General features: G+C 31.1%; 2 protein-coding genes and 1 long non-coding RNA gene across 4 annotated transcripts; 1 reads left to right on the plus strand and 2 right to left on the minus strand.

The window, feature by feature from the left end:
* Positions 1-6,691: 6,691 nt before the first annotated feature.
* RpL24-like (ribosomal protein L24-like) lies at positions 6,692-7,603 on the plus strand. Its single transcript, XM_040710679.2, has 2 exons — positions 6,692-7,115; positions 7,181-7,603. Exons 1-2 carry the CDS (start codon positions 6,848-6,850, stop codon positions 7,486-7,488), a joined length of 576 nt encoding a protein of 191 aa, XP_040566613.1. The 5' UTR covers positions 6,692-6,847; the 3' UTR covers positions 7,489-7,603.
* A 1,762-nt stretch (positions 7,604-9,365) lies between these two features.
* Use1 (Vesicle transport protein Use1) lies at positions 9,366-10,674 on the minus strand. Its single transcript, XM_040710681.2, has 4 exons — positions 10,443-10,674; positions 10,009-10,327; positions 9,642-9,950; positions 9,366-9,579 (listed from the first exon to the last, which is right to left on the minus strand). The coding sequence occupies exons 1-4, from the start codon at positions 10,599-10,601 to the stop codon at positions 9,539-9,541; spliced, it is 828 nt and encodes a 275-aa protein (XP_040566615.1). The 5' UTR covers positions 10,602-10,674; the 3' UTR covers positions 9,366-9,538.
* Positions 10,675-17,079: 6,405 nt separating this feature from the next.
* LOC121116553 (uncharacterized) lies at positions 17,080-20,029 on the minus strand. 2 transcript variants are annotated; one of them, XR_011779586.1, is made up of 3 exons: positions 19,528-20,029; positions 18,036-19,471; positions 17,080-17,283 (listed from the first exon to the last, which is right to left on the minus strand). It is a non-coding gene; the product is annotated as an uncharacterized lncRNA (long non-coding RNA). The 2 variants fall into 2 exon arrangements; XR_005863904.2 differs by having other exon boundaries at positions 19,309-19,471; positions 19,528-20,017.
* Between the last annotated feature and the right edge of the window lie 6,163 nt (positions 20,030-26,192).

The following is a 26,192-nucleotide window of genomic DNA, read 5'->3' on the forward strand; positions in this document are numbered from 1 at the left end:
AAAAAAAACTTGAAAAACAACACTAATTTGATGGAAATAAACATTTTATTATTACACGACACGGAACGACATACCGTGAAGGGTGTACGAAACCGTGGGTTAAGTGTACTGTCCCAGCCCTATTGTGTGTATATATATTCCATTATACGTATACATGCACAATAGATTTAGTAACCCGACTTTAGAGTTGCAAAGGGGCGGAAAGTTTCGAAAAATTGCAATGAAAACTTTGTATTTGGAATTTTCAAATAAGCGAGTAGGTTATGTGATTTTGAAATATGTCGTATACATTTAAATGACAATATTTTAGAATATGCATACCCTAACCATTCGAGCTTCTGAGCAGGCTGATGATCTCTGTCCTCCATCACAAATATATTTTAATAATCATCATTCTAGAATAAAATTTATTTTCTTACTTCAGTTATTTCAATTAAAACTTCCGCCGAATTATTCTTTATTTTTTGGTGCTCCCCTGATCAAACACGACTTGGAACGCAGAAGAGGGAGGAGGGGTCTTTATTTTCTTCAATAGATGTAATTACCCCACCCCACCCCCTAATTTAATGGGTCAACTTTTGCTATGTTGGATTTACTTCTGACAAAATATATTTCTTAATAGTTTATTCATGAATTCCCTTTACACGGCCCTACCAAGATATTTTTTATATATTAAGGGTAACGTCAATGAATCAAAATGACATTAAATGTGATTTTTACAATATTTATGGCTGTTCCTATTTGAAACTCTGAGTAAGAATCCAGTAAGAATTCCATTCCATCCCCATATAACGAACTTTCAATCATATCGGCCAGATAATATTTAATACTGCAACTTTTTAGTCAAATTTCCTATATTTTGTAAATTAACTTGTCTGTTGATCTACTGCTACATTAAGAATTTTTATTTTTCACTTAAAATATTTTTGTCTCCAGTCTTCAACTAAGATATTCCTCAATTGAACACTTTTTTTAGTCGAAAATTCACTTTATTTCCTCAAAATACCTATTAATTCCCCTCAAAAGTTTCCACGTTTAAAAATTCCATGGAAGCCTATATTTTATTCAACTATTTACATAACCAGTAATGTGAAAATTGTTTAACTCCTCATGAGTGTAAATCAAAAAGAAAAGAATATGTTAGGAAGTTTGATAGACAACATATCTGCTGGAAGAGATCATTATAAAACCAATATGGTGATGAAAATCGTGTGTTTTTTGGGGGATGTTTAATCAAGGAAACTGAAAATTAACATGTATTGAAGGAGAACAGCTTAGCTGTCATGATGTTGTATTAAATCAGCTACAATCGGCTGTGACAAGGGAGGAGGGAGAGAAGGAAATTAACAAGGACATTGGCCAAAATTACGCTGACGTTGATTCCACTCTGAGTTTAATAAGGACTTACAATTATAATTCTGCAACAAATCCCAAATGATGTCATGAGTACTAATTAATATTCTATTAGGTTTTCATGAAAAGTTAGTTAAACAACAATGGCAACAGCTGAAGAATAGAAAATTCATTCAAATCAAAATTAAATTTCAAATATGAAATTTTTAAATAAAAAGCAAAATTCCTTTATTTTGTAGGAAGGCTACATTCCCTCGAGTCCACTTACTCCGAACGCCCAAAAAATATCGGACAATGACTTATATAAGCACTGATATCTCTCAGATAAAACAACTTATCTCTTTTAACAATATATGATCGACTATTGTAACATCCTTAAGTATAACCATGAGGTTTAGAGTGGTGATTTGGATGAGGACATATTTCACATTGGTATTGTATGCTGATAAGTGATTATAATTAATTATTCTACTCGATGTAAATATTTTGAAGACTACATAATTTAAATAATATTAAAAGTGGAATTATGTAGCTATCGAAATCATTCTAAGTCTTGTCTCTGTAGTCCCAAGGTTTAAATTAATATCTGCCTCGTTTATAAGACCTACATCAAATATACTGGGATATCATAAAAGAAAAAGAAAAGTAACAAATTTTTAAATTCCCAAATCATTTTTCATGTTCTCGATCTCTATATATAGTCTTGAGCATAGATGGAGGGCATTTTCTGCCTATAATATTTTGATACAAAATACATAATAATAAAGAAAGGGCTATTTATTGAAAGGGGCTCTATTATGAAATCTGTATTTCGTAGCTAATCTCGAGAAGGTGGCGTTGAACATAACAATATTTAAATGGTAAATAACTTAATATTAGTTATGAGTAAAGCTATAACCCAAGTGAGGAAACACATCTGTTATCTTATGCAGAGATATCTATAATAAATTATAGATATAGTGGACTTAAGTTACTTTTTATAATACCACAAATAATGTTACTCCATCGTTTTACTTTATGAAGTATGTAATTTTTATTTCCCTTCGCAGAATATACCTTGTTAACTCAATTAAAAGGGTGAATTCGTGAAGGCTTATAATGTTACAATGTGTAATTATTAACACTACACTATCTTTAGTATCCAAGAGTTTAATATTTGTTCTTAAAAAATAAAAATAAACTCGAAATGTCCACGTTTAGTAGTGGTATAATGAGTTCATTCTGCCCTTCTTTGTGTCAAAATTGTTCATCTGTCTAAAATAGTATGAAATACATAGAGAAAAATTTGAGTTGAGTTAGATTACACAAAAGCTTTTGATGATTCTTTGATGATCTTTTTCGAGGGAAGATCCACCTGAAAAGACCCTCTTTCACTAGGGTCTCTTTTTGGAGGTGAAACTATGTATATGATGCAATCAGGGTTATGATTGCTTGGTCGGATAAGTGAGGGAGCCAGATTCCGACCATAGAAAACTAGAAGAAGGATAAGTTTGGCTTAACATTAACTATTTTATAATACCCTTGCGTCTTGCAACAAAAGAGAAATACTTTTTTGCCAAACTACAAATTACATTTTTCAAAATTTTAGTGCTCTTTTCCTAAGTTTATTTATAACCAACTACGTCACCTCTATAAATTAAAGAGGTGACTTTTGTAAAGAAAAGTAAAAATTCCTTACATCACGAGGAAAAATGACAAAGTTACGCCATTGGTAGTACCTCAAACGGGAAATTTCACGAGTAGAGATAGTACGGTTTTTGAACCCGGATCCAAAGTACTCAGGTACGGTATAAAACTTGTATTACTCGAAAAGATCCGAGATCCAAACTGGCTTCGGATATCATAAAAATGATTAGAAGTTTTTCGGATCTTAAAAACTTATAGCATTGCTCAATACTTGATCCAAGTTATTAAAAAAGTATTATTTATATCGAACGTAGGATCTCTTTAAATTTTTATTCTAGTGGTTGGATCGATATCTGCATAAACAGTTGCATCATGTAGTTATTCTGCTCGGCTTTACCTCAAAAACACAAAAATGTACATTGTATGTTCTTGTTAACTGTCGATGTTTCTTGTTCTTTTTCTCTAATCTGTGTTCTGAACATTGATTGCTTAGATACGAAATAACTCTTATAAAGCTCTGATCAATTATTGTAGCGTCTTGACGAGGGAGAGACACAATCTTATTTATAGTAAGAGAGATCCAGGATGACCGAGAGACAAATGAGAAGAAGAAATGGCGTGGAGGAATAAGACTACACTTATTATAAGATCATGTGTATTCTAACTATACTCTAATATATTTACAAAATACGAGACTATTTATAATACGTAAAACATAGTACTTTAATACATAAACGAATATACAAGAAGATAAAAACAAGGAAGGAAATATGAAATACATAACAATTATCAACTATTATTAAATAATGATCTCATGGTTGGAAGAAGGGCTAACTACCAAATAGTTTTGGGCCTAATTCTATTTATTTTTGGTGAGAGGTTCCACGAAATTTTTTGAACGGATGAAGGACGAACGGATTAAAAATGAACGATAAAGGGGGAAAAATATGAACGGCGTTCATTTTGACGTTCATTTTCTTATTGCCCATAAGGGGTAGCTTTTTTACTAAAATTACTGCATCTTTTTTTCTTGATTATAAGTATAATTATAATTATTATCTTTGATGGTGACTAAAATATAGTTTATTTAGTCTTTTTTTAGTCCGTTGCTTCGTTTAATTGCACTATTAACTGGAGAATAAGTCATGTCAAGATAGCCTTCAAAATCACAAATAAGTTGTAATGGATCAAATAAAATGTATAATGGACGTTAATTAAGTAATTTATCTATTATGTTACAAAGTTTTTATTAAATTTGTCGATGCGAAGTACATAATTTTTAACCCGATATTAGCCCCTTTAATCTTAATTACTGCGCAATATGAAAGTACTTTGTCTCAATTTTTAACATCTCCTTTTTTTCAATCTATCATCTATCACTCATTTTCTGGAGAGCGTGGGAATATATTCATATACTCGAATTTCATATTAATTATACAACTCAATTGTAGGTATTTAAAAATATCAACTTTTGCACAATACTGTACTCTGTAATTCCTGAAAATTTAATTCAATTCTCTTGATGATTAAGAAAGTTGTGGTGTTTTATTGAAATATCATATTTTATTAAATCAAATCACAGATTTTGGTGTAGGAAATTAGAGTGTACGAATATCTTCCCACGCTCCCCAGACAATAAATGAAAAAAAGAGAGGTTAAAAATTAAGACAAAGTACTTTCATAATATCAAGTTATAAAAGTTAAAGGTGCCAATGTCGGATTAAATGAAAACTTTACAAGATACTACATAAACATATTTGTAACTTATATGTGATCCATTAAATACCATTTTTATTTTTTGAGACTATCTTAAGATTTTAAGATATTTTCCAAAAATGGTGAAATTAAACGAAGCAATGTATTGAAAAAAATTTAGAATGTGTGAAATATTAAGAATTTATCTACATTAAATATAAATGAATGAATTTGATTTCCCCCATTTAAGTAATGAAAATCCAGTATTTCTATGGAGATCCCCAAAACACTTCTAAACTTCCGTGCACACCTCCGGCAAGTTTTTTTCTCTCCGTAAATCGGCATTTTTTAACATACCTACTTTGTTTGTTCTATTTTTGAGGAAGGTATTATATATAATTTAGTATTTACACTTATATATAGATTTTCATCGTGAACTCCAATCCAAGGTAATTAATTTAATGAAGCTCAAAAACAACATGAAATCGAACAGTCATATATTTGAGAAGTTGCCCACCAATAATTATTTAATAAACTTAGAAAGAGATATATGTTTATAAGGCCCAGTAGCATACACAGCTTGATGAATGAACATAGCAGGCCGTGGAGGATTTATTATTGCAATATTAAATTCAAATAATTTGACTTAAACTATAATTCGCAGTTGCAAGTCTTTGAGTACATAATTCTAGTCGATTTTATAGCTTAATCTTCGAGTTAGTTGGATTCAGTTACTCATTTGTGGGCCTCAGGCAAAGCCAGTTAAGGCTTCTCCCTACTCTTGCTTCTTGTATTTAAATTTTATTTATATGGTATTTTGATCAACCATGCAATCGAACAGGGCCAATCCGAATCAATTTGGAGTCCTTGCAAAATATTAGCCAATTCATTATTCATATATTCAATATTATACTGTTACACAAAGCGGAATATATTAATTATCTTATAAATTTATTATTTTTCTGAGAAAATATAGATACTACTAATAATATAATAAATAATTAACAAATGTAACCATCCATAGCCAATGCAAAATATAAAATTGAACTATGTACAAATAGAAAACTATAGACAAATGTTACAAAATAAAAATATTATAACTGCACAAATAAATTCACCGATATAATTACCCTAAGAGTACTTTCATACCGAATTGATATTGATGAAAAATATTTAATTAACTCGGCGGCATAATTCTACGATGAGTCTTGTGGTTGGGGAATCCTCAGGGTTAAAGTAGTTTATTTTGCGGCAGCCGATATCAAAATATTCTTAAGATTCCTAAGATTTACTTTAACATAAAACACTGAATCTGATAAACTGGTTTTTAAAGCTGTACGACTAAGGGTTTCCAAGAAAAACCGGTTTAAAAAATTATTAATTGTAAAACCGCACCCTGTACATGCCTTTGAATAACACGCATTAAAAATTGCGTTATAACTTTTGCTAAGATAAAATATATTATTGATTGGATAACCGGATAATTTTAGATCAATATATAATTATGAGACTGTTTATCATTAATGTCAAAAATATTCACAGTATAAATTAAGTGTTTTTTTTAAATCTTAAAGCTACTTTATAGAGTTCAATCAAGATTTTTTAGAAATTTCTCACTTTATGTAGCCAAAATATCAACTTTAAGTTGCCCCAAAATGGCGTTTCCTTCAGTTATGTTATAATTTATGATGTTAGTAAAAATGCTCTATAGAGGAGAAATTTAGAAGAGTGGGAAACTGAAGAGGGAAAATTCATAATTAACTTTATTTATAATTTTAACTTATAAAGCTACGATTAGCTCTTCTGTAAATGACATAAGAATAACAAATTATTATCCATAATTTCACCTTACTGACCGAAAATATTATAATAAGAATATTTTAAAATAAGACCATGAAATAGCTTTACATCTAGAAATATATAAATAGTATTGATTAAATACGCAATTAAATAATATTGGAGTATTATTATGTGCAAGTGCTACTAAAGAATAGAAAATATTATAAGGGAGAAAAACAGTTTTGCCATAAGAAATTACTAAGAAACAATGGTAGTGTAGAAAAGGAGAAGGAGTATTTCATTTGGTAACCTGGTATTTTGTATGAGATTTCCTTTTCCTACCGTGAGCTCATTCTTTTAAAGTGAGAAGAATAACAAACCTCTCCGTCACGGAATGAGGGTGGAAAAGTGCTATTTCTGCGGTTCTCCGCGTTATCCTGGAAAGGGAATACTGTTTATTCGTAATGACTGCAAGGAGTTCATATTTTGTCGTTCCAAATGTCACAAGAACTTCAAGAAAAAGAAGAATCCACGTAAGGCCAAATGGACCAAAGCCTTCCGTAAAGCATCTGGAAAGGAGCTTGGTGTTGATCCTTCTTTCGAGTTTGAGCGAAGGAGGAACGAGCCTGTCAAGTATGACCGTGCTCTTTGGGAAAATACGAGTAAGTTTCGAGGAGGAGACATTTGATGAGAAGTGAACCGAAATAACTTAAATCTTTTTTTTTAGTTACTGCAATGAAGCGAGTTGAGGAAATTAAGAATAAAAGACAAGCTAAATACATTTACGACCGTATGAAAAGGGCTAAAAAGATCCAAGATGAAAAAGACGTGAAGGAAGTTCAAAGGGATATGGCTCTTATTCGTTCTCCAGCTGCAGGTCTCAAGAGACCGGCCAAGGAAATGGATATTGATGATACTGAAGAAAATACTGAGCTCGGCCTTGCTTCTACAGAGAAGCTTAAGATCCAGCCCAAACTGACCAAAAAGATTTTGGAAGAAGTCGTTGAATCAGATCACGAGATGGAGGAACTTTAATCTACTCTTCTAATTCTTTGTTTTACGTTTGAAATTCCTTCAGTATTTAATCGAGTATTCTGATTTACCCTTTATATCCTATATGGCACCAATAAATTCAATATCCACGCTCCAACTATGATAATTTTATTTCAGAGTAATGCAGAGATAAATAATTACTACGTTTTAATTATGTGAAGGGAATGGTTTTTTTTTTGCCACGTAAAGTGGTCTAAGAGACTGTCTTGTTATTTTTAGTGATTGTATGATCATCTATTATCTTGAACTTAAACCCAACTTTCCTAATTTATTTCTATTGAGCATCAAATCATGTAAATGTAGAACATTTCATAATGAGATTATGTGCTCAGAAATAGGGCACTTTTACATATATGTATTTATAGGAAGCATAGTTTGTTTATTAGGATTTTAAACAGAATGTATTTTATGTTTTTTTCCTTCTATCTTTTAAATTGAGGATGAAATAGTTTACATAATTGTAGCCAAAATGAAAGTTAAAGATAGTTGACATTTTTTATCAGTACTCTTTGGCCTACCTTTTGATAAATACTCCTTAAAATACATCTTAACCTAACAAGGCCAAATAACATATAATGGATTGATTATTAGCGTTAGAAAATATAACTTTGTTAGTAGTGTAAAAAGTAATTTATATATTAATCAATTCAAAGGTAATATAGTTTTATTATTTTGAAGCATTAGCAATGTTGTTCCTTTACTTCATTTTTACAATATGGCGAATAATTTCCAATTGAAAAATTGCCTGAATAAATATTGAATCCCATCTTTTTGGATATTAATTATATCTTGTTATCCCGTTTCCCAAGGATGTGACTTAAGAGCAGAGGTGGAAAATTGTACTAGAATCCATATTTTGAAGACTTGTGACTCAACTTGATATGACAATCAATTACAATTGTATTAACTGTAAATCTATACTTTAGCTAGAACAGTATCAACCGTATATTAAAATAATTAACTCAAAAGAAATCTGTAGAATAGACGAAAATGTTTATAACTTCAAACTCGACTTGGACTTACATTGTAAGGAATTTTTCCACCTCTATGAAATTACTGTTTTTTGAATGAACAATTACAATTACTTTATGTATTAGACATTTTGAGGAATCCCAGAAACACAATCTTCTTTTGTAACTTAGTCAATTAATATATCACTGCAAAAAATAAATATTAAAAGCTACTTCAGTTCTGGAGGAACGGGCTCTCAATCAGTTAAATATGTAAAGAAGTTACAACTTACATAATATGGGTAATTTAATAAGAAATTGAACCACCCCTTGATATCACGGATTGAATGAAATGAGAACTACTCATATAGTCTAACATTTCAGAGCTAAATTGGATACACTGAAGAGTTATAAACATCTAGAATTAAGCTGACATTATAATTGAATTTACTTTAAATATGATATTTCCGTATAAAAACTGGCTGGGATAAAAAATAATTAGAGTCAACGTTTTATTTTTCTACCTATTTTATTTCATAAGAAAGGATCTTCAGTTTTTTAAAGACACTATGCTCCATAATATTACTAGTCCGTATGTAGCTATGATATTTTTTCTATAATATTTTTTCTATAATATTTTAGACCTTAAAAAACACAATTTTTCTTAGCCAATAGCAATATATTCGATGTTCACACTTGTATATTGAATTGTGCTCACACCAAATTTCTTAATTAACGTAAAATAAAATATCGAATTTATCTTCCAAATTAAATTATAAACAGCGGAGCTTCCATCCAACGAATAAATAACGTGTTTATATAATTTAGCTTATTGATCGATTTTCACTAAAACAATTATGTTGACATTTCCTTTGAGCCCCAAAACAATTAAAGAAGTAATCTCGATAGTGAACTGAAGAGTTAAAATTTATTAATTAAGAGAATAAACAAAATAAAATACATTGTGTCGAAACATGATATAATTTTTAAAGAATCACAAAGCCAGAAGCCACTACATGTCCATTTAATCCATACATTAACACAATTTCAGTAGATGACGTATTCTAAGGAGACTGAATGATCTATGTTGGCTTTTTAAATAACTTCATTATGACCAACATTTCTGAAATAGACAAACGCAAATACAAATACTGCAAAAAATACTAATTTAACTTTTAATCTTACTTAAAAACGTCATAACGACAATAAACATAAGTATCCAAATCCAGCATCTACAATTGAAGGTGCTTCGATGTTCCTGTAGTCTATCACTTTCAACGGCTAGTTTATCAATGTTTTCATCAGCTGTGCGTCGAGTCCCTTCCAGACTGGAAATATCCCGATGAATCATTCGATTCGCTGCCTCAGTTTGCTCCTTCAAGGACTTGGTCAAACTCAACATTTGTTCAGCAATCTCTTCCTGAGCTACATCCTGATCATGAATTAAAGACTGTGCGGATTGTTCATCCCTTCTTTTTCGAAGACGTGAAGACTCTAAGATATGTATATTATAAAATTGGTAATAAATGATGCTATTAGAGTAGAATAGTACCTCCTTTATTGGATTCAAACAACTCTTTTCTGTCTTGTGCCCTATATCGCTCTATTGTCTTTCGAAAGATCTCTTTCTGTACACTGTCGTTGTCCAAGTTTGCCAAAGGAGGAGGAGGAATGATGAGACGATTATTTTGCTTAGCGTTGGATGGGGACTTTGCAGAGCGTTTTCGCTCACGTGGAAGATCATAATCGAAATCAAAGAGTTTGTCCTCATCCACGAAATTATTTAAGGATTTTAATTTAGCTTCATACTCTTCTATATTTTCAGAATTTTGCCCGATTTTAAAAAGAAGACCCTCAAGTCGACGAAGAAACTATCCAAGAATTTATGGAAAATCATCAATAGACAAATATCGAATATTCATACATAATAAACAGTCAGAGGTAACTACAATTTCAGTCAATTTGAGTAAAAAGTAAAGTACTTACAGGTCCTATCCGGGGATCGAATTCTCCAGAATATGTACCTTCCGATACGAGAGACTGCAATGCATCCCACATTTTGTTGAAACGAACCTCATCTTCGCTCAATTTCTCATGTTTCTCACTCCTCAAAATTCGAAAAGTAGTCCCCGTAGTTGATTTCATAATTTTATCATAGTATAAATTTATTTATTAGTAATAATAATTATGGAATAGAATCATGTGTACGTCACATTTCTAAATAAAATGACGTCATTACTTTTTATTTTCCTTTTTAGGAAGTACTTAAAAACTCGAGAGGTGAACAAAATCCACTGAACATCCATAGTTAATACAAAAAAGGTTAAATCCCTAAATCTCTAAATTATCATGGAGAAAATTGTTCCAATTCCAATCAACCGTTGTGCATGACAAATGAAACACTGTACATCTTGAAATCAATAGATCATAATTAAGTCCTTATGAAAGATTTAATTTTTTCATGGCTGACACTAATATTAACACAATAGTCCCAGAATCTCTGAGATTTTCAAATCATAGATAGGATGGATCAAGGTAGCAATAACTATAGAATTCATATTCGACCAAAGAAATGGTGTTGACCAATTTTTACATGGATGGTGGATATAAGCATTCAAATTACCTGACTGCAAATCAAGGCCTTTATAACAGTATTGCAAATGCAATGTTCCATTATATATCAAATGCTTCAAAAAATACAACACCAACAATTAATTTGATTATCTAATATGTTCATAGTATAAAAAACTTAAAAGTTATAAAAATATGTCCAATTTTTTAAATATTTTTATACGTGGTATCTGCCCAACCTACTATATTTATATAGGTATGAGATGCCCATGCAAAAATAAAACTATTTCTGAATACTTTACCTACATATGACATAATTGAAGTACAAAAGTTGGTTTAAAAAAATTTGGGTATTCAATTAAATAAATTTAAGATACTTATAATAAAGAAGAACGAAGTAGGGATATTTAAATTACACAACCTCGTATTTGCTGTGGGGAAATCTTTAATGTATAATTGTTGATATTTGGCATTATTTGGAGACAAGCCAGAGAAAAAAGGGAAGTAATTTGATATAGATGGAGATTATATTCTTAGAACAAATATATGACTTCAATAAAACAAATTGTAGAAAATAATTTATTAAAATTATATAAACTAATAAAAACCAATAATAATAATACATTCAAGACTCCAGTTTTTGACAAAAAATGCATATTGATTTGTTTTTTCAAACGGCCTCACAGAAAAGAAATTAGGCAGTAAGAATAATATTTCACCCTGTATATACAAATGAAATGCACATTTACTTGCAACAATATCATAATATACAATTATAATATTAAATACAATAATTTTTGGACAATGAATTCAAGGTACATTTGTCAGTTTATTCACTCTTCTATTTGCTTCAGGATCACTTTGTCCCTTACGTTTCCTATTTTTCCACTTTAACAGTGAACCATAGCTATTAACAATGAAATTAGACGTTTTTCTAAGCCATTAAATCAAACAATTTAAAAATCATCATATAATTTTACTACACACAGAGGACTCAAAAACAAGCTCCATTGTATCTATTAGTCTTTGTCTAGCTATATATTAAACCCGAATTTATGTGTTTTTAAGTCTCCCAAACAGGTATGGTAACAATTTCCTTGGCCTTCAAGGCCATGGTGGCCTTAAAATTGTTTTTTTTAATTTATAAAAATTATTTTTTTGACTAACAAATGATATATTCTTATATATACAAAATATTCGTTTTTGCTACCTTGTAACCGTTATTGTTTATTCTAGCTCCATCTACTATTAAAAATTAGTAGGGGAGGGGAGTTGCATTAGCCAGTTAATTCATCTTGGATAAACACTTATGAGAATTCAATCTGTTCTATAATTTTGTAAGTAGTAAATGAAGGGAAATTGCAGGAGCCACTTAATTCGTCTTGGATTGCTGCAATTCAAATGAACACTTATGAGAATTTAATATGTTCGATAAAGACAAATAGTGACATTCTATAACTAATACTTTGAAGTACCTATGGCCCATAAGCATTGGGTATTACGCAGGATATTAAATTATTTGGAGGTAAAGTAATTTTAAGTTGTTATGTTGTTGGTGCATATATTAAGCGATCTTTACTTTAGGCAAGTTAGGGGTAGGTTAGTTTATTGACATGGTATTCAACAGGGGTTAATTTACATAGATTATTATAAAAAACTTTTTATTTGTGATTCAAAAAATCAAAAAAAATATTAATCATAAACTCGGTTTATCTACATATTGAGAGGATTGTTACGTAGCTATCTGTTGATTGTTTACTGTTACTGATTATTCGGTATCTTTGCAATTTGGGGGTTTGTCTTTTAAGCATGCGTAACTCTGGGAGTATTGCCGTAAACAATACTTGTTTAGGAGTAATTCTGAAGAACATAACCTTTTTTTTATCAATTACCAATTTTTGTTTTTTTTGTACTTGGGTTTTTTAATTATTGTTCTGGAATAAATTAGGTACTTTAATATTTGAATCAAATAGACAAACATAAGTTATGACTAACATGATTTTTTTGAATTTTAAATTATTTGACCACCTGCACTTTGTGTCCAAATGCGTCTCCGGCCAGTACGTCCGTGGAACGGGCAGGCTCATACTAGTTATTTAAAACAAAAAAAAAAAGTAGTTTTTTGCCATATCTTTGCACCCTTTTTTTAAAAAGATATTGTAAGGTTTAGAGCCAAAAAAAAAAAAAACGATCACCAATAAGAAAGATTTTTGACAATTATACATAACAAGATACAGCAGTTTAATTTTATTTGACCTCGCAATATGTACAAACTTTGAAGCTGGATGCTTCTTATGATTTTGATAAGAGTAAAAAGCAAATTGTTGAGTTGATTGGAGGAGTGAAACACGTCTATTTGTTCATTTAATCATTCCAATTATTTACTGCATCTTGCTTCAGAAGGTGCCCAATTCGTATTTCACCGTTCTCAAGATTAAGGAGTGTGTTGCGGTGATGGAAATAGATCATTTTTTAATTTGCTTCTTTTTTAATAGGCCATGACATGTAGAATAGGAGGATTTGTTATCCGATAGGCTGTATTCAAAGTCCTTATTTGTAAATGAAATGAGTTCACACTTAAACTCTTGTTGATAATAGTGTTTGGGTTGGGTCTGGAAGTCTAAGACCAGTCTGAGACCGTTACATTTTTTGTTGGACTGAATTAGTTCGGGTTAATAAAAATGCTCAGTCTGCATTGGTCTCAGAAAAATTCGGTCAAGATCGGCCCAAAGAAAAAGTTTGCTCCCAAAAAAACGGTCTTAACCAATTTCATAGATAAATTGTTTATAACATGACATTAATGTATATTCAAGTACAATGAGGTCATACAATGTTTAAACAGAGTTAGCACGGATGAATTTTAATCCTGTCGTCTCTTCTATGTATAAAGTATTTGCTCTAGAACATATTGTGTACTTTTGAGATTTTTTTGACGGTTGATATAGAAAAAATAAATTTGGTCTTTCATAATAAAAGAGACGAAAAAAATCCGTCCATAGGTTAATACCAAAAAAGATTGGTGCATAAATTGAGACTGAAAAAAATAGGTCCACAGTCTGAGACAACGCTCTGGACCGAAAAAATCCGTCGAGAAAAAATCATTTAAAACTGGAAAAAAAAAAGAAAAAATCCCTGCTGGACCTGTTCTCAACTGTAGTAGGTATCTCATCCTTATTTCATATATCTTTAATTCATAGCCTCCACTCCTGCAGCTTACAACACAGCATTAATCAGAGTAGGGAAAATATCCTTATACTGTATGTCCACATCGAATCTCAAGTCATATTCAAGTCGTTGAATATTCATATAAATGTAATTTCATTGATGAACTAAAACAACTTTTGCTTTCGATCGGCCATGATGCTTCGTTAGCTGGTACAGATCATGCAGAGAAGGCACTTGCGTGTCAGTGGAAAATGAAGGTAGCAGCGATTTGGAAGATCGCGTACACTCTGCTAAACACAAAACTGCAGCAAGAGAAGAGAGCCAGTCGAGTTAAGTGACATCCTTTTTTGTGAGTAAAAACGACACTTCTGTTTCGGCTGCAGAGGGCCCCCTCACTTTTCACTCAATAAACCATCTCAACAGCTATAGATCAATGGATTGCACATTTGGTTTGCTAAGAAAGATTTTCCCGAATTCTGTGACATATCCAAAGATCACAAGTGCTCGCACCAAGATAGAAGCTATTCTTCATGTCGTGATAGCCCAACATTCGGTCAAAGTTACTCTGAAAGTACTCGAAGAAATTCTGTACTTTGGCGTGTCTATTGATGGCAGCAATCTTGTAGCTGAGAAAATATTCCCTCCGTTCATTCAATATTTTTATTGGAAGAATGGTGTTCTGCAGAGCAAATCAATTGAATTGAAAAGCACTGCAAATTAATCAGCTGACATCATTACATAATACATCCGAGAAACACTGGAGAAGAAAGGGATATTTTCGAAATGTATTGCAATTAAAGGAAACGACGTCAAGGCCAACTTTGGGAGAATTTGGCGTCTTGAGGATGGGAGGAATGTTTTTGCCAACTTAAAAAAGTCCTTGCAGAACAAATCTTTAATTTGTGTAGGCTGTCCAGCAACAATTGTTTTCACCATGGAGTAGACACACTGGATGTTGACATCATATTTAAAATAAAACAACATTTTCATAACTATACTGTGCGCACAGAAAACTCAGAAACTCAGAAAACCTGAAAGGGTATTCTGAGTTTTCTGGTGGAGTACATAAGTCTCCTCTCTAACAACAAGACAAAACGGCTTTCATGTTTCTATGATGCTCAGGGAAGCCTCAGCGAAGGAAAATAACCTGCCTTGGAGCCAAGCTGTTTACCTGTCCAACTTGAGGGCTGTGGGTGGATTATGGAGTATTAGAAGGAGTCCTTGATCCTCAGAGGAGCAGCGGCGGTTTAATTTAAACTGTCTTGAAGCCCCACAGGAGTTCACATTCATATTGTTCGAATATAATATAAAATTACAATCAAATTGCACTCAATAATACTGTCTTGCAATAATATTACTCACAATTATCTTGCTCACGATGATTTTGCTTCACAACCATTTTTTCTCACAATCAAAATGAAAATGATGATATTACCACAATCATTTTGTTTTCAACCTTTCTACTGCAATCATTTTACAGTGAACCAGGGTAAACAAGTTTAATGTTTAATTTTAGTCAGAGCATTTTAGGCTACATTTTTGGTATAGGATGATTGATGATACCATTGGAGTACAAAAAAAAATGTTGAGTTTCTTTGTCAGAAATCGAACGGAATAATTAATCAAAGCACTGGTAAAGGTTATTTAGTTCTGATAAAAATGTGATAATTGCAAAGCTAAGGTCCCTAGATCCTAAAGTATCCCAAAACATTTTTGCACCATCTATTATTCCATTAGCTGTCAATTTCTATATACTTTTGTGTTTTTTAGCTGCCCTGTTAATTTGTAATTGTTAATATATGAATGAATTTTCTCTTCCTTAACGGTTGTCATTATTATTTAGTTCCTGACTAGTGAACATATAAGTGGTCTTCCTCCTACATTCATGAATATGATATCATAGAAAGGAGATGCCAACGTGGCAATCCTCTTGCTTCTTTGTTGTTTCTGATTACCATTAACGATATCTATTGCAGAATCCATTCGAAACATCTCGTGAAAGGCCTAAAAATTAACGATATATCATTTAAGACTATTTTTTATGCAGATGATCTCCCAATTTTTAAAACAAGATCACAAACTGACATACAAATCTCGCTAAGATGATCTGTTATAGATAAACTTGCTGAATTTGAAGGAACATCAGGATTGAAATTAAACATAACTAAAACAGAATTAGTCACCTCTCTAAAAAACAAGGTTGAAACCTAATTTCCCAACTTTCGGCACGCATCCTCAAGTACTCCCCATGGCGTTGTGGTCTCTTTGATATCCCAAGAACATGCCATTAAAGAGAATTAAGAACTTTTTTTGGAGACAGTGACTAAGGAAGTCAACAGATATATTTTGCTGAATATTACAAAATTAGAAAAACTCCGTATCTGGGACAAATTGGTCGTTCCCAAAATTGTCCATCTTCTGAGAAACACACCATTTTCTACAAAAAAGGGCCCTGTTCCTGCTGGTTTAAACAAAACAATAACAGTGGAGTTATAATTGTAAGTCCTTGGCGGACTCAGAGTATAATTGGGGATCGACATCGTAGTAATTCTATCCAATTCCTTTGTTTATATCATTTTCGCCTTCCTGATTGGAGCTGATCCAATGAAATGTCATAAGCAGTATTCTTTCTCTCCTCCTAAACATTCTTCAAATTGTCAGGGTTACCACGGTGATTTTCAGCTTCTTTTTTTAACATGCCAATTCTACACTGGATTGTCATCATTGATGATTGGCATCAGGAGAGCATTTTTAAGGAGACACATATAATTATAAGCTGGTATCATTCAATATAATATTACGTAAAGGCTTTCCATATATTATGAATTTCTTCACTATGGATTTGTATTCATTACACAAATTATTTTGTATCTTACAAGAAAAGGAAAACTTTGATTCAATTATATTTCCATCGTAGTATTATTGTAGTATTAAATATATTATATCATTCAAGATTATTATCATTGTTGTTTCTAATAATAAAAAAAAAAAATATTAATAGGTGGACGTCTCTACGATTTTTCTCCTCCCAATTTTCTCGACTCATATTCCATTTTTTCGGCTCAAATATGTAAAGACAATCCCATTTTTTCTGAGGTAACATGAAATGAGAGGAAAAAAATAAATTTTGGAGTGGTCTTTCGACCTATTTTTTTTTTTTAGAAATGTTTATCGAATGAGGTTTTTTTTTTAAATAGAAAAATGCTTTTTTCTATCTTTAAAATGAACTTTTTTGTTAGAAAGGGCCAAGCCTTCTTATGGCTATTTTTATTAAATTGAGTCCATATTTCATTTAATTATTCTCTTTTTAGAAGTAAATATTATTTTAAATGGCCTTTCAGAAAAAAGATCAAAATGAAATGACTTTTTTATGGACACTTCAATTTTTCCTCAGTCAACACATAAATAATAACAAATTTTCCAAATTTAATCTACAAACTCTTACGGCATCCCCATCTCTAATTTTTATACTTTTTGGGCTGGTTTTTTATCTAACAAAAAAAATAACATAAAAAACTATATGGTATAAATTGTTGAATTGAAACAAAATCATTGTCTTAAAAATGAAAACCTAGGAATCGCTCAAAGCCAGGCCCCTTTTCAGCGTTCATCATGAGGGAATGAGAGTAAAGACACATTAGTGTCCTTTAGTAGAAATCTATATCAACTGCGACAATTGGTACACAACAACATGCTGGCATTATGAAAAATGACTTATGATGACGTCATTCTAATATATAAACACCATAAATAACATCCGTCTCCCATCCATCACTAGTCATCATCAGTGCTGACTGCCTTTACCCAGCCCTCCTTGTACAGTGCTAAACAAAAACTACTTACTAGTTTAGAAACATAAACTGACCGGCGTCATTAAATATTCCTCCTCTTCAAAATGAGAATGAAATGTTTGAGATTGAATTTTGAAAAGGGAATGAATTTACTTGAAATTACTAGGAATGAAAAGACAGATAATTAATTTACTTTTTTTTTTGAATAAATTAATGATCCACAAAAAAGTATGTTTATTCTTTTTTAATATGTTGTGTTGATTCTTGAATATGTACTTATATTTGATGTGTGATCATCCGATCCTGAGAAAATGCAAATTAGAGGTTAAAAAACAACGGGATTTTAAAGGCTTTGTTTGAAAAAGAAATAAAAACTCGGGGTTTCAATTCTTTTTACGCCTATGGATTTTACTTGGAGCATAAACAATTAGGATTTAATTTCCTAAAAAGTATTTGGTTCAAGAAGGTCTACCTAATCTGCAATATTTATTTGAATATATTTTATTTGAAGCAGAAATTTCTTGAAGTTAAGTACTGAAATTTTTAAAATATTGCATAAACAAGGGAAAAATGTATTCAAATATTAATTGGTAAACATAATTTAGCTACTTTTGACAATATTAAAAAAAATCAATATTGTAACTAAACTAGACCTATTAGAACCAAATACTCTTTGGATAATAAAATATTAACTAACTACGCTTCGAATAAGTCCCTTTAAATGTAAAAACATTCGAAAAACCTAGGCGTTATTCCTTTTAAAACATAACCCTTTGTTTGGGTTGTTTAACCTTTAAATAGCATTTTCTTAAGACTGGATGACTGCATATAAAAAACAAGCCCAATTTGAAATTAGTATAACATTATGGAAAAAAGATTCTATAACTTTTATATAGACTATTGATTCTTCATATTTTCAAAAAGAAAAAAATTCAAACTTATTAAGAGGGAAAAAATAAAAAATTCTGAGCAAAAATTCTCAAAAACCAGATCTGGTACGAAAAGATAAGTACATATCCGTATTAACTCATCAAGTAAACATGGAATTGAATATGGAATTTTATAGATTTTAGACAAACTAAAATTTTGTTGACAAGGTTTTTTAAAGATTTTTTGGAAAAATTATAACGATGAAAGATTTTCGCTTCGCCCAAGGATTTGATCAAATGATCTTTTTTATCCTAAAAAAATGCATAAGGCTGTTTTCCTATTAAATTTTTTATCCCAAATCTATAATGAAGGCTATAGCTTCCGCTCCCTGCGGGCCCCTGACTTGTGTCATAAAATGATTTCCTTTTTTTTTTTGCTCTTCAAATATCAATTACTTTTATATTGCCTTTAGATGAATGTATTGCTTGTAACTAGATATAATATTGGTTAATTAGTTCACAAGCATTTTTTTGGGATGCACACAAACGTTTTGTTATTTGTAAAGAAATAACGGCAGCAACTCCTCTCTCTATTCAATTCTTTAACAATGACTCCATTCTGAAACAAAGTGGTTAGTCGGATAATTTTCTTATTTCTACGTAATGATATATTACTGTTGGTTCATTAAATGACACAGGTGATTCACTGGATTCAGCCTTTGCGAAGAAAGGAACAGACTCTATATCTGTTTTGTTAGCTGTAGAATAGGAAGTAATTTCTCCTTTTGAATTCTTCACATATAAAGTCTTATCCTCCATACCCTCAGTTAATAAATCATGAAGAGATACATGTTTGGTTCTTGTGGAGAGTATTGGGGCCTCAGTTATACTTTTATCTTCTTCTCCATCCACAATGCTTGTATTGACTGTAGTTGAGAGTAGGTTTGAAATGGACTCGTCTGTGGAGAACTCGTTCCTTGTGTAATCTTTTTCATCATATAAAGAATTATTATAATTAATCGTAGTTGTTCTGGGTATTGAAGGCTCCTCAGTTGAAATAATTTGTGTCACATTATTATCGATTGCATTACTTAAGTGCGGATAAAAACTAAATAAAAGTATAAATGTGTTCATGAACATGTTGAAAAACTAACTATGAAGGACCAGTTCAAATTGTACAACGGGTTAGCTTTAAAGGTATTCAATATGGTCAACTTTTTACGAGTTTTTTTTTATTTATTAGAGGTTAGTTTGTTAGCATCATTTAATAAGGTTTGTGTGCGAATAAATTTATTCAAACTCAAAAAATTTATGAGCAAAAAGAAATCAGAGAAAATTACATTTTTTTTATGCGCAAAAAAAAAAAAATAGATATTCAATCCTATATTTGATTCGTTGATGAAGTATAGTTTGTTGAAATTTGTCTGGAGATTCGTTTGCATATAAATTTGTATAATAAAATTGTTGTTTAACTGAAATATTTCTCATTTTCTGATTTTTTTTTGTTATTTTTTCGTCTTTTTTTTTTCATCAAACGCCAATTTTCAATTTTAAAGAAGAAATACCACAGAAAGATGCATTTTGAGGACAAAATATTAGACTTTAACAGTTTTATATATAAGCAATAGATTATTTTCAATTTACGGAAAACTTATAAGAATTTTTTTTTGTAATATTTATAAAAATGAACCAGGTATCGAGGGTTATTTTTTCAAAAGCATAACTCTCTATAACATTTTGTTTTTGCAATGAGGAAAATTTTTTTAGTAGGTTTTTTTTTCTATTTATAATTCCAATAAAATACAAAAATAAAAGATGTACTAAATGTTTTCATCAATAAGTTATTTTTCCTTATAACACAACTTTTCCTTTTTAAATTCATAATATTCATAGATTATATTGCTCCCCAACAGCCAAAGACATCCAAAATGTCTTTGCCCAGCAACGTAGGTGTCTAAAAATTCAAGGACATCTTTAAAGATGTTAACTTTTACATCAGACTTGAACGCTAAAAACGAGTATGTGTATTACATAACTCCTACGTGCTATTGATTTTTTTATTAGTAGCAACATTATTGAATGATAATAAGTCAGTCATTAATCTGGGAATACTGAAATTAATATGGAAGGTACGTCTTTCGATATGTGCAATTATTTATACCAGAGTTGACAAGAAATAATTTACTCAATGAAAAGTAACAAATTATATCTTTGAAATTCCCAAATAAAATCGATTATTTATGAATTACTTAATTTATTAAGTAGAAATATATATTAAAAACATTACATATATAGAATATAAAGATGGAGCCAATCCACAATTCAATAGAAATGCAACTTTAAAATTATTTTAGAAGTACGACACTTTTTGAAAGTACTTGTTCGTTTTTTCGATAGATGAAGGAGGCTATTTGCATCTGAAATAAAGTTTTTGGCAAACATATTACATTTTTTGATGCAATTTGATTTTTAAAAAAATCGACAAGGGGATGATTATTAACGTACAAAGAATTTAAAAAATCAGCTTTTACTACAATAATCAGATAAAAGTATTTTTGAAGCCTCTATGAAGGTACTTCTTGGAGCATCCATGGATAAAAGTGTATAGAGAGTTTCTTCTTTTTTGAAAATTTTGTTTAAAAGTACATAAAGGTGTTCTCCAAAAAAGTAAACTACATCACTAGGCTTCTTAAGCCTCTTCTATTAAGTCTCATTGACTTGACTCTTAATTAGCATATGGATTGGTTTATGAATGAGTCCATTTCTTGATATTGTCCCATGTCATCAATTGAAAAATGAAGGTTCACATTAGAAGTTAAAAGATTTGTGCAACATTGGCAATCTATTTTTTTATAAGTGAGTGAACAACATAACCATATATAAAATGAACAAGTTGCTCCATTCTATCCGGAGAGTCGAGTTTTATTTGACTATGCGAAAGCATCAGGGATTAAAATGATGAAACTTCTGCTTCACTTACTTCATTTGATTCCCTGTCACACACAAAAATTTATTTTCAAATACTTTAAAGAATTGATTTTACATTTTATAAGTTGAGTGACACGATTTTGTTTTCTGCTTCAAAGAATTGTCGACAACATAGATAGTAGGTGCCACCCGAAAGTTTTTTGTCGCATCCAAAGCGTCTTTCTAGAGCATTGGTTCTTAACCTTTTTAGAGTGACTGAACCCTGCAGGCTTCATCACTTCACCACCGAATCCCTTCGTGAATGGAAAATTTAAATGATTTCTTAGGTATATATTTTATTAGTGCACAAAATGAACCATCCATTAATTGGAACCAAAAACCACTGTGTTCAAAGAACAAAACCAACAAAACATGAATTTCACACAAAAACATAACTCAATCAGTATTTGCTGCAAATTAATGTCTCTTTTGCCGTTGCATTTTAGACGCAAATTCATAAATGTGAGGCTTCACCTTGGCAACTTTCGCGAAAAAATGCTTGCTTTGATTGTTTTTATGTAGATCATCCTTGAAAACGATTGCTCACAAAGTATGTTGTTACAAACGGCATGAGTATCTTCAGGCCTTTCTTTGTAATAAAAGAGTATAATGTGGATTGCTGACGCAAAAACGTTGACAACGTTGCTGTTCTGAAGAATTTGCTGTTGAGGCTGGCTCTGCTGAAGTTCAATGATTTCATTAAGATATTCATCATTCACGCTTGCTATCGTATCACTAAACGGGAAAGGCTGTCTCACCTATGCAGGATTTGTCTATATGGTGTGAAGTATTAGTCGAGAGACTTTGCAAGATCTTTTAAGTGTATGGCAATTGCATTCTTCAGCTCTCCAGGTACAAAAATGTCTCAAATTCCAACAGTATCTTCGATCTTACTAACACAGCTGTCCAGCAGGGGAAAATTTGCGAAGTGGAAACAAACGGAAACGACGAGCAGTGCTCTGCTCGTCGTTTCTATAAAGGTAGTCTATAGGTTTCCTTCTGCTTTGATAATGCTGACTCCCCCGCCCTGCATCTGTCGATTAAGATGATTGAATCCTAGTAAGTAGTATATTACAATTTGTCTACACAAAATAAACTGAAAAATTGTTTAAAGACTTCCAAAGAAACTACCTATTATTTGAAGCAGTTAATTTGGTCGGTCTTTCAAGAACTTTCTGGGACCCTGGAACATCGGAAAATATTGTTTGTACAGCATCTGCTTTGAGTCTTCTTCTTTAGATAGGTCCACGTCTTTGGTTTCGAAAAGAATTTGTAGCTGTTCTTTCACTCATAAAATCTTTCTCCAAAAAATCCCTACAACACATTCTCGAATTATGGTTTGCCTTCTAATTTTGCCTACTAATTGCTATAATCCATCTCTTCAGAAACTCAGGCTCTTTAGGAAATTTATAGAGAGAAATGACTTTTTCTCTTTGAATCTTCAAGTTTCTTTTTCTTTGACTTGGGAAAATCAGCCCTGCAGATGGGACAACATCAAATGATTATTTCTGAAATAAGAAAATATGAGCTATAAATATAAATATATTCGACTATACTATTTATATTTCTTACATTTCTTTCTAGACTCAATTCGAGTTCGAGACGATCGGTCACACCTTCCAGGCTTGCACACTTCAAAACAAATGACGTAAGTAGTAAACCTATTAAGTAAAATATTGTTTATCATTTTTCTTTTGCACACTAGTATAAATACACAAAAGGCGAGCCTTCATATTCATTTCAGCGTTCCTTGGATTAATCATCATTTCATTCTCAATACGCATTGCAGGTTAAAAAATTGGTATAAATAGCACATCCACTGTTCCGGATTGTAGAATTGGTCAAATAGAATATAATGATATGATAAATAAATGGAAAATAGCAATGCCAAGAACTTGGGCACAAAGTGTTGTACTCGTAGTATCAGTTACATCGGAACTTATTTATTAAATTAGTATAGATATAATTTTAATCTATTACATCTATCCGGAATTACAAATAACAAATATATTAGTATAATATATTAACTGAATGTGTTATTTTCTCTAACGACTAATTTCTTTACCGTCCATAACGCGTGTACGAATGATGTTTGACTTCCACCCCGCTTTTTAATATTGCAGTCATGAGTGGTTGTGGGGGTTGTCAAAATCTGTCTTTCTTGCCGAGCAGTCGGTGCGATACATCAAATTGAAAATTCTAGCAACAGTGAAGTCATAGACTAAAATTGGTTCATTGTTTTGGTCAAAATCTGTCTATTTTACCGAGTAGTCGGTACGATATATCAAACTGAAAGCTCCAGCAAGCTTGATTATATGATGGCCTAACCTTTCATTTCTATTAACCTTGGTTATACTTTCATTTGGCCACCGTTTAAACTTTCATCTCTGATAATTAGTATTGACTTTTAAAAACGGCGTTACAGTAGGAACTTCAAATAGGACATCATTATTATTACAAATTTGTATTTCCTTCAGATGGCAAATCAATAAATATAACAAATACAGCAATTTGTCCCCTTCTTGACTAAAAAGATAATGATTATGGACACCAAAGTTTAACTACCGACTAACCTTTAAAACTTCCATTATTGAAGGAGGATACTACCCTTCAGAATTCCCTGGTCCAAATTATTTTTCTAAAATAGTCATTAAATGTAGAAATAAAGTAAAACCAACAACAGTTAATAGAAGAAAATCAAAAAATTATTCATATGAACCAACCAGGAATTGATACCTAAATTTAAATAATGATAGATGATTTAAAAGAACATTTTCGAGATTACAATAATCCATCAAGCGTACTTTTATCCTTTATCAGTTGTGAGTCTTTAAAAAATATCAATACATGTTCCAAATTCTTGAACATTTTAGCAACTCGCCAGGGTCTTGAAAAAAATTTCCAATCATGATCCAATTCAAGGTTAATAGAAATACATGGTTAGACTATCATGGAATCGGACTTTCTAGAATTTTCAATCTGATGTATTGTATCGACTGCTTGGCAAGACAGGCGGATTTTGACAAAACATGCAACCACTCATAGTCTGTGACGTCACTATTTATAGAACTTTCAATTTAATGTATCGTGTTGACTCATCTACTATGACACCATTATTAACAAAAGGGTGGTGGAAGTCAAATATCAGTATATGTATTTCAATTAACCTTGATCCAATTGAATACATTGAAAAACAAAGCTCTTTTGAATATTCTTTCAGATCATGTAGAGGATCATGTCGCTAAATCAATTAGTTTTCTTATGGAACAGTCTCTTCTTAAAACCTAACAGAGGAAAACACTATTCTCCTACTCTTTGACTCTTGCTTCTGTAATGGAAAATATTTCACCCACTTTTTACATAAATATATGTTTAAAGAATATCTTCCTATATTACCAATGGTGCGTACAAAATTTGAAGGACTTGTCATATAATTTGAAAGTTAAGCCAGGAACCAAATTATAATTATGTAAATATCTAGAAACCAGATTCAAATAAATGAAAAAATAACAACTTTTGTGTTTTATTTCACTTTATAAAATGCGTATCAAATAATTACAATGTTTAACTGTATAAAAGCTGAAGATCTTGAACAATTTGTACAAATTGTGAATCAAACCCTTCGGAATAAAGACATCAACGACACTATTATTCACGATTTTAAAGGAGTCGTCTTTTATTTATCGGGATATAAACATACATTATTAAAGTCCCAAAATGCAAAGAATGTTATAAATTACACAAGTCCAGTGATTCGCCACCATTTTTTGATTTATCAAATGAAAGGAGTGAGTTTATATAGCTCAACAATTAAAAGAAAATTTGTAAAATATGAATAATAGAGGTCTATTAGTTTAATCTTCTGATATAGGGTATTTATCTTGTGTCTTCACTGTTAAACTTGAACTGAAAATTATAAATGATGATGAAACAAGAGCATTCTTTTTTCTTTCAGTGAGTCAAATTACATATTTTCACCCATATATCTCATTTGAATTCAAGAACAAATCAGATTTTAGTTCAATTGTATGTGATGAGGGTAATAATTGAAATGCAACAAGTAAATTTTAAGACATCTAATTGAGTCTCCTCCATTGAGAGATAAGCTAGAGTTTAGTATCGAAATTAAAGTTCAATATTTCCGAATACGAAGTTGGAAGAATTTGAAAACGTGAGTTAATGAGTTTCAAGTCTCGAATCTCATTATAATCTGAAAATTGTCAATGAACTCGATTAACTAGTCTGTTACATCAAGTCATAGTCAAATCTGAAATTCCTTTTTTTTATACTCCAAATTAAGTCCTCGTATAAATAATTTAATAAGAGTTACATTTTTGTATCTCCAATTCTGATTAGTGAGTTGTACTTATAAT

The sequence above is a fragment of the Lepeophtheirus salmonis genome, chromosome 4 (assembly GCF_016086655.4).
Source record: "Lepeophtheirus salmonis chromosome 4, UVic_Lsal_1.4, whole genome shotgun sequence".
NCBI classification, from domain to species: domain Eukaryota; kingdom Metazoa; phylum Arthropoda; class Copepoda; order Siphonostomatoida; family Caligidae; genus Lepeophtheirus; species Lepeophtheirus salmonis.

Coding starts and splice junctions, on each gene's coding strand:
- RpL24-like (XM_040710679.2), top strand. CDS start 6,848: ATGAGGGTGGAAAAGTGCTATTTCTGCGGTTCTCCGCGTTATCCTGGA. Junction 7,116..7,180: donor TGCTCTTTGGGAAAATACGA/GTAAGTTTCGAG, acceptor CTTTTTTTTTAG/TTACTGCAATGAAGCGAGTT.
- Use1 (XM_040710681.2), bottom strand. CDS start 10,601: ATGAAATCAACTACGGGGACTACTTTTCGAATTTTGAGGAGTGAGAAA. Junction 10,328..10,442: donor TCGATCCCCGGATAGGACCT/GTAAGTACTTTA, acceptor ATTCTTGGATAG/TTTCTTCGTCGACTTGAGGG. Junction 9,580..9,641: donor TGTCGTTATGACGTTTTTAA/GTAAGATTAAAA, acceptor TGTCTATTTCAG/AAATGTTGGTCATAATGAAG.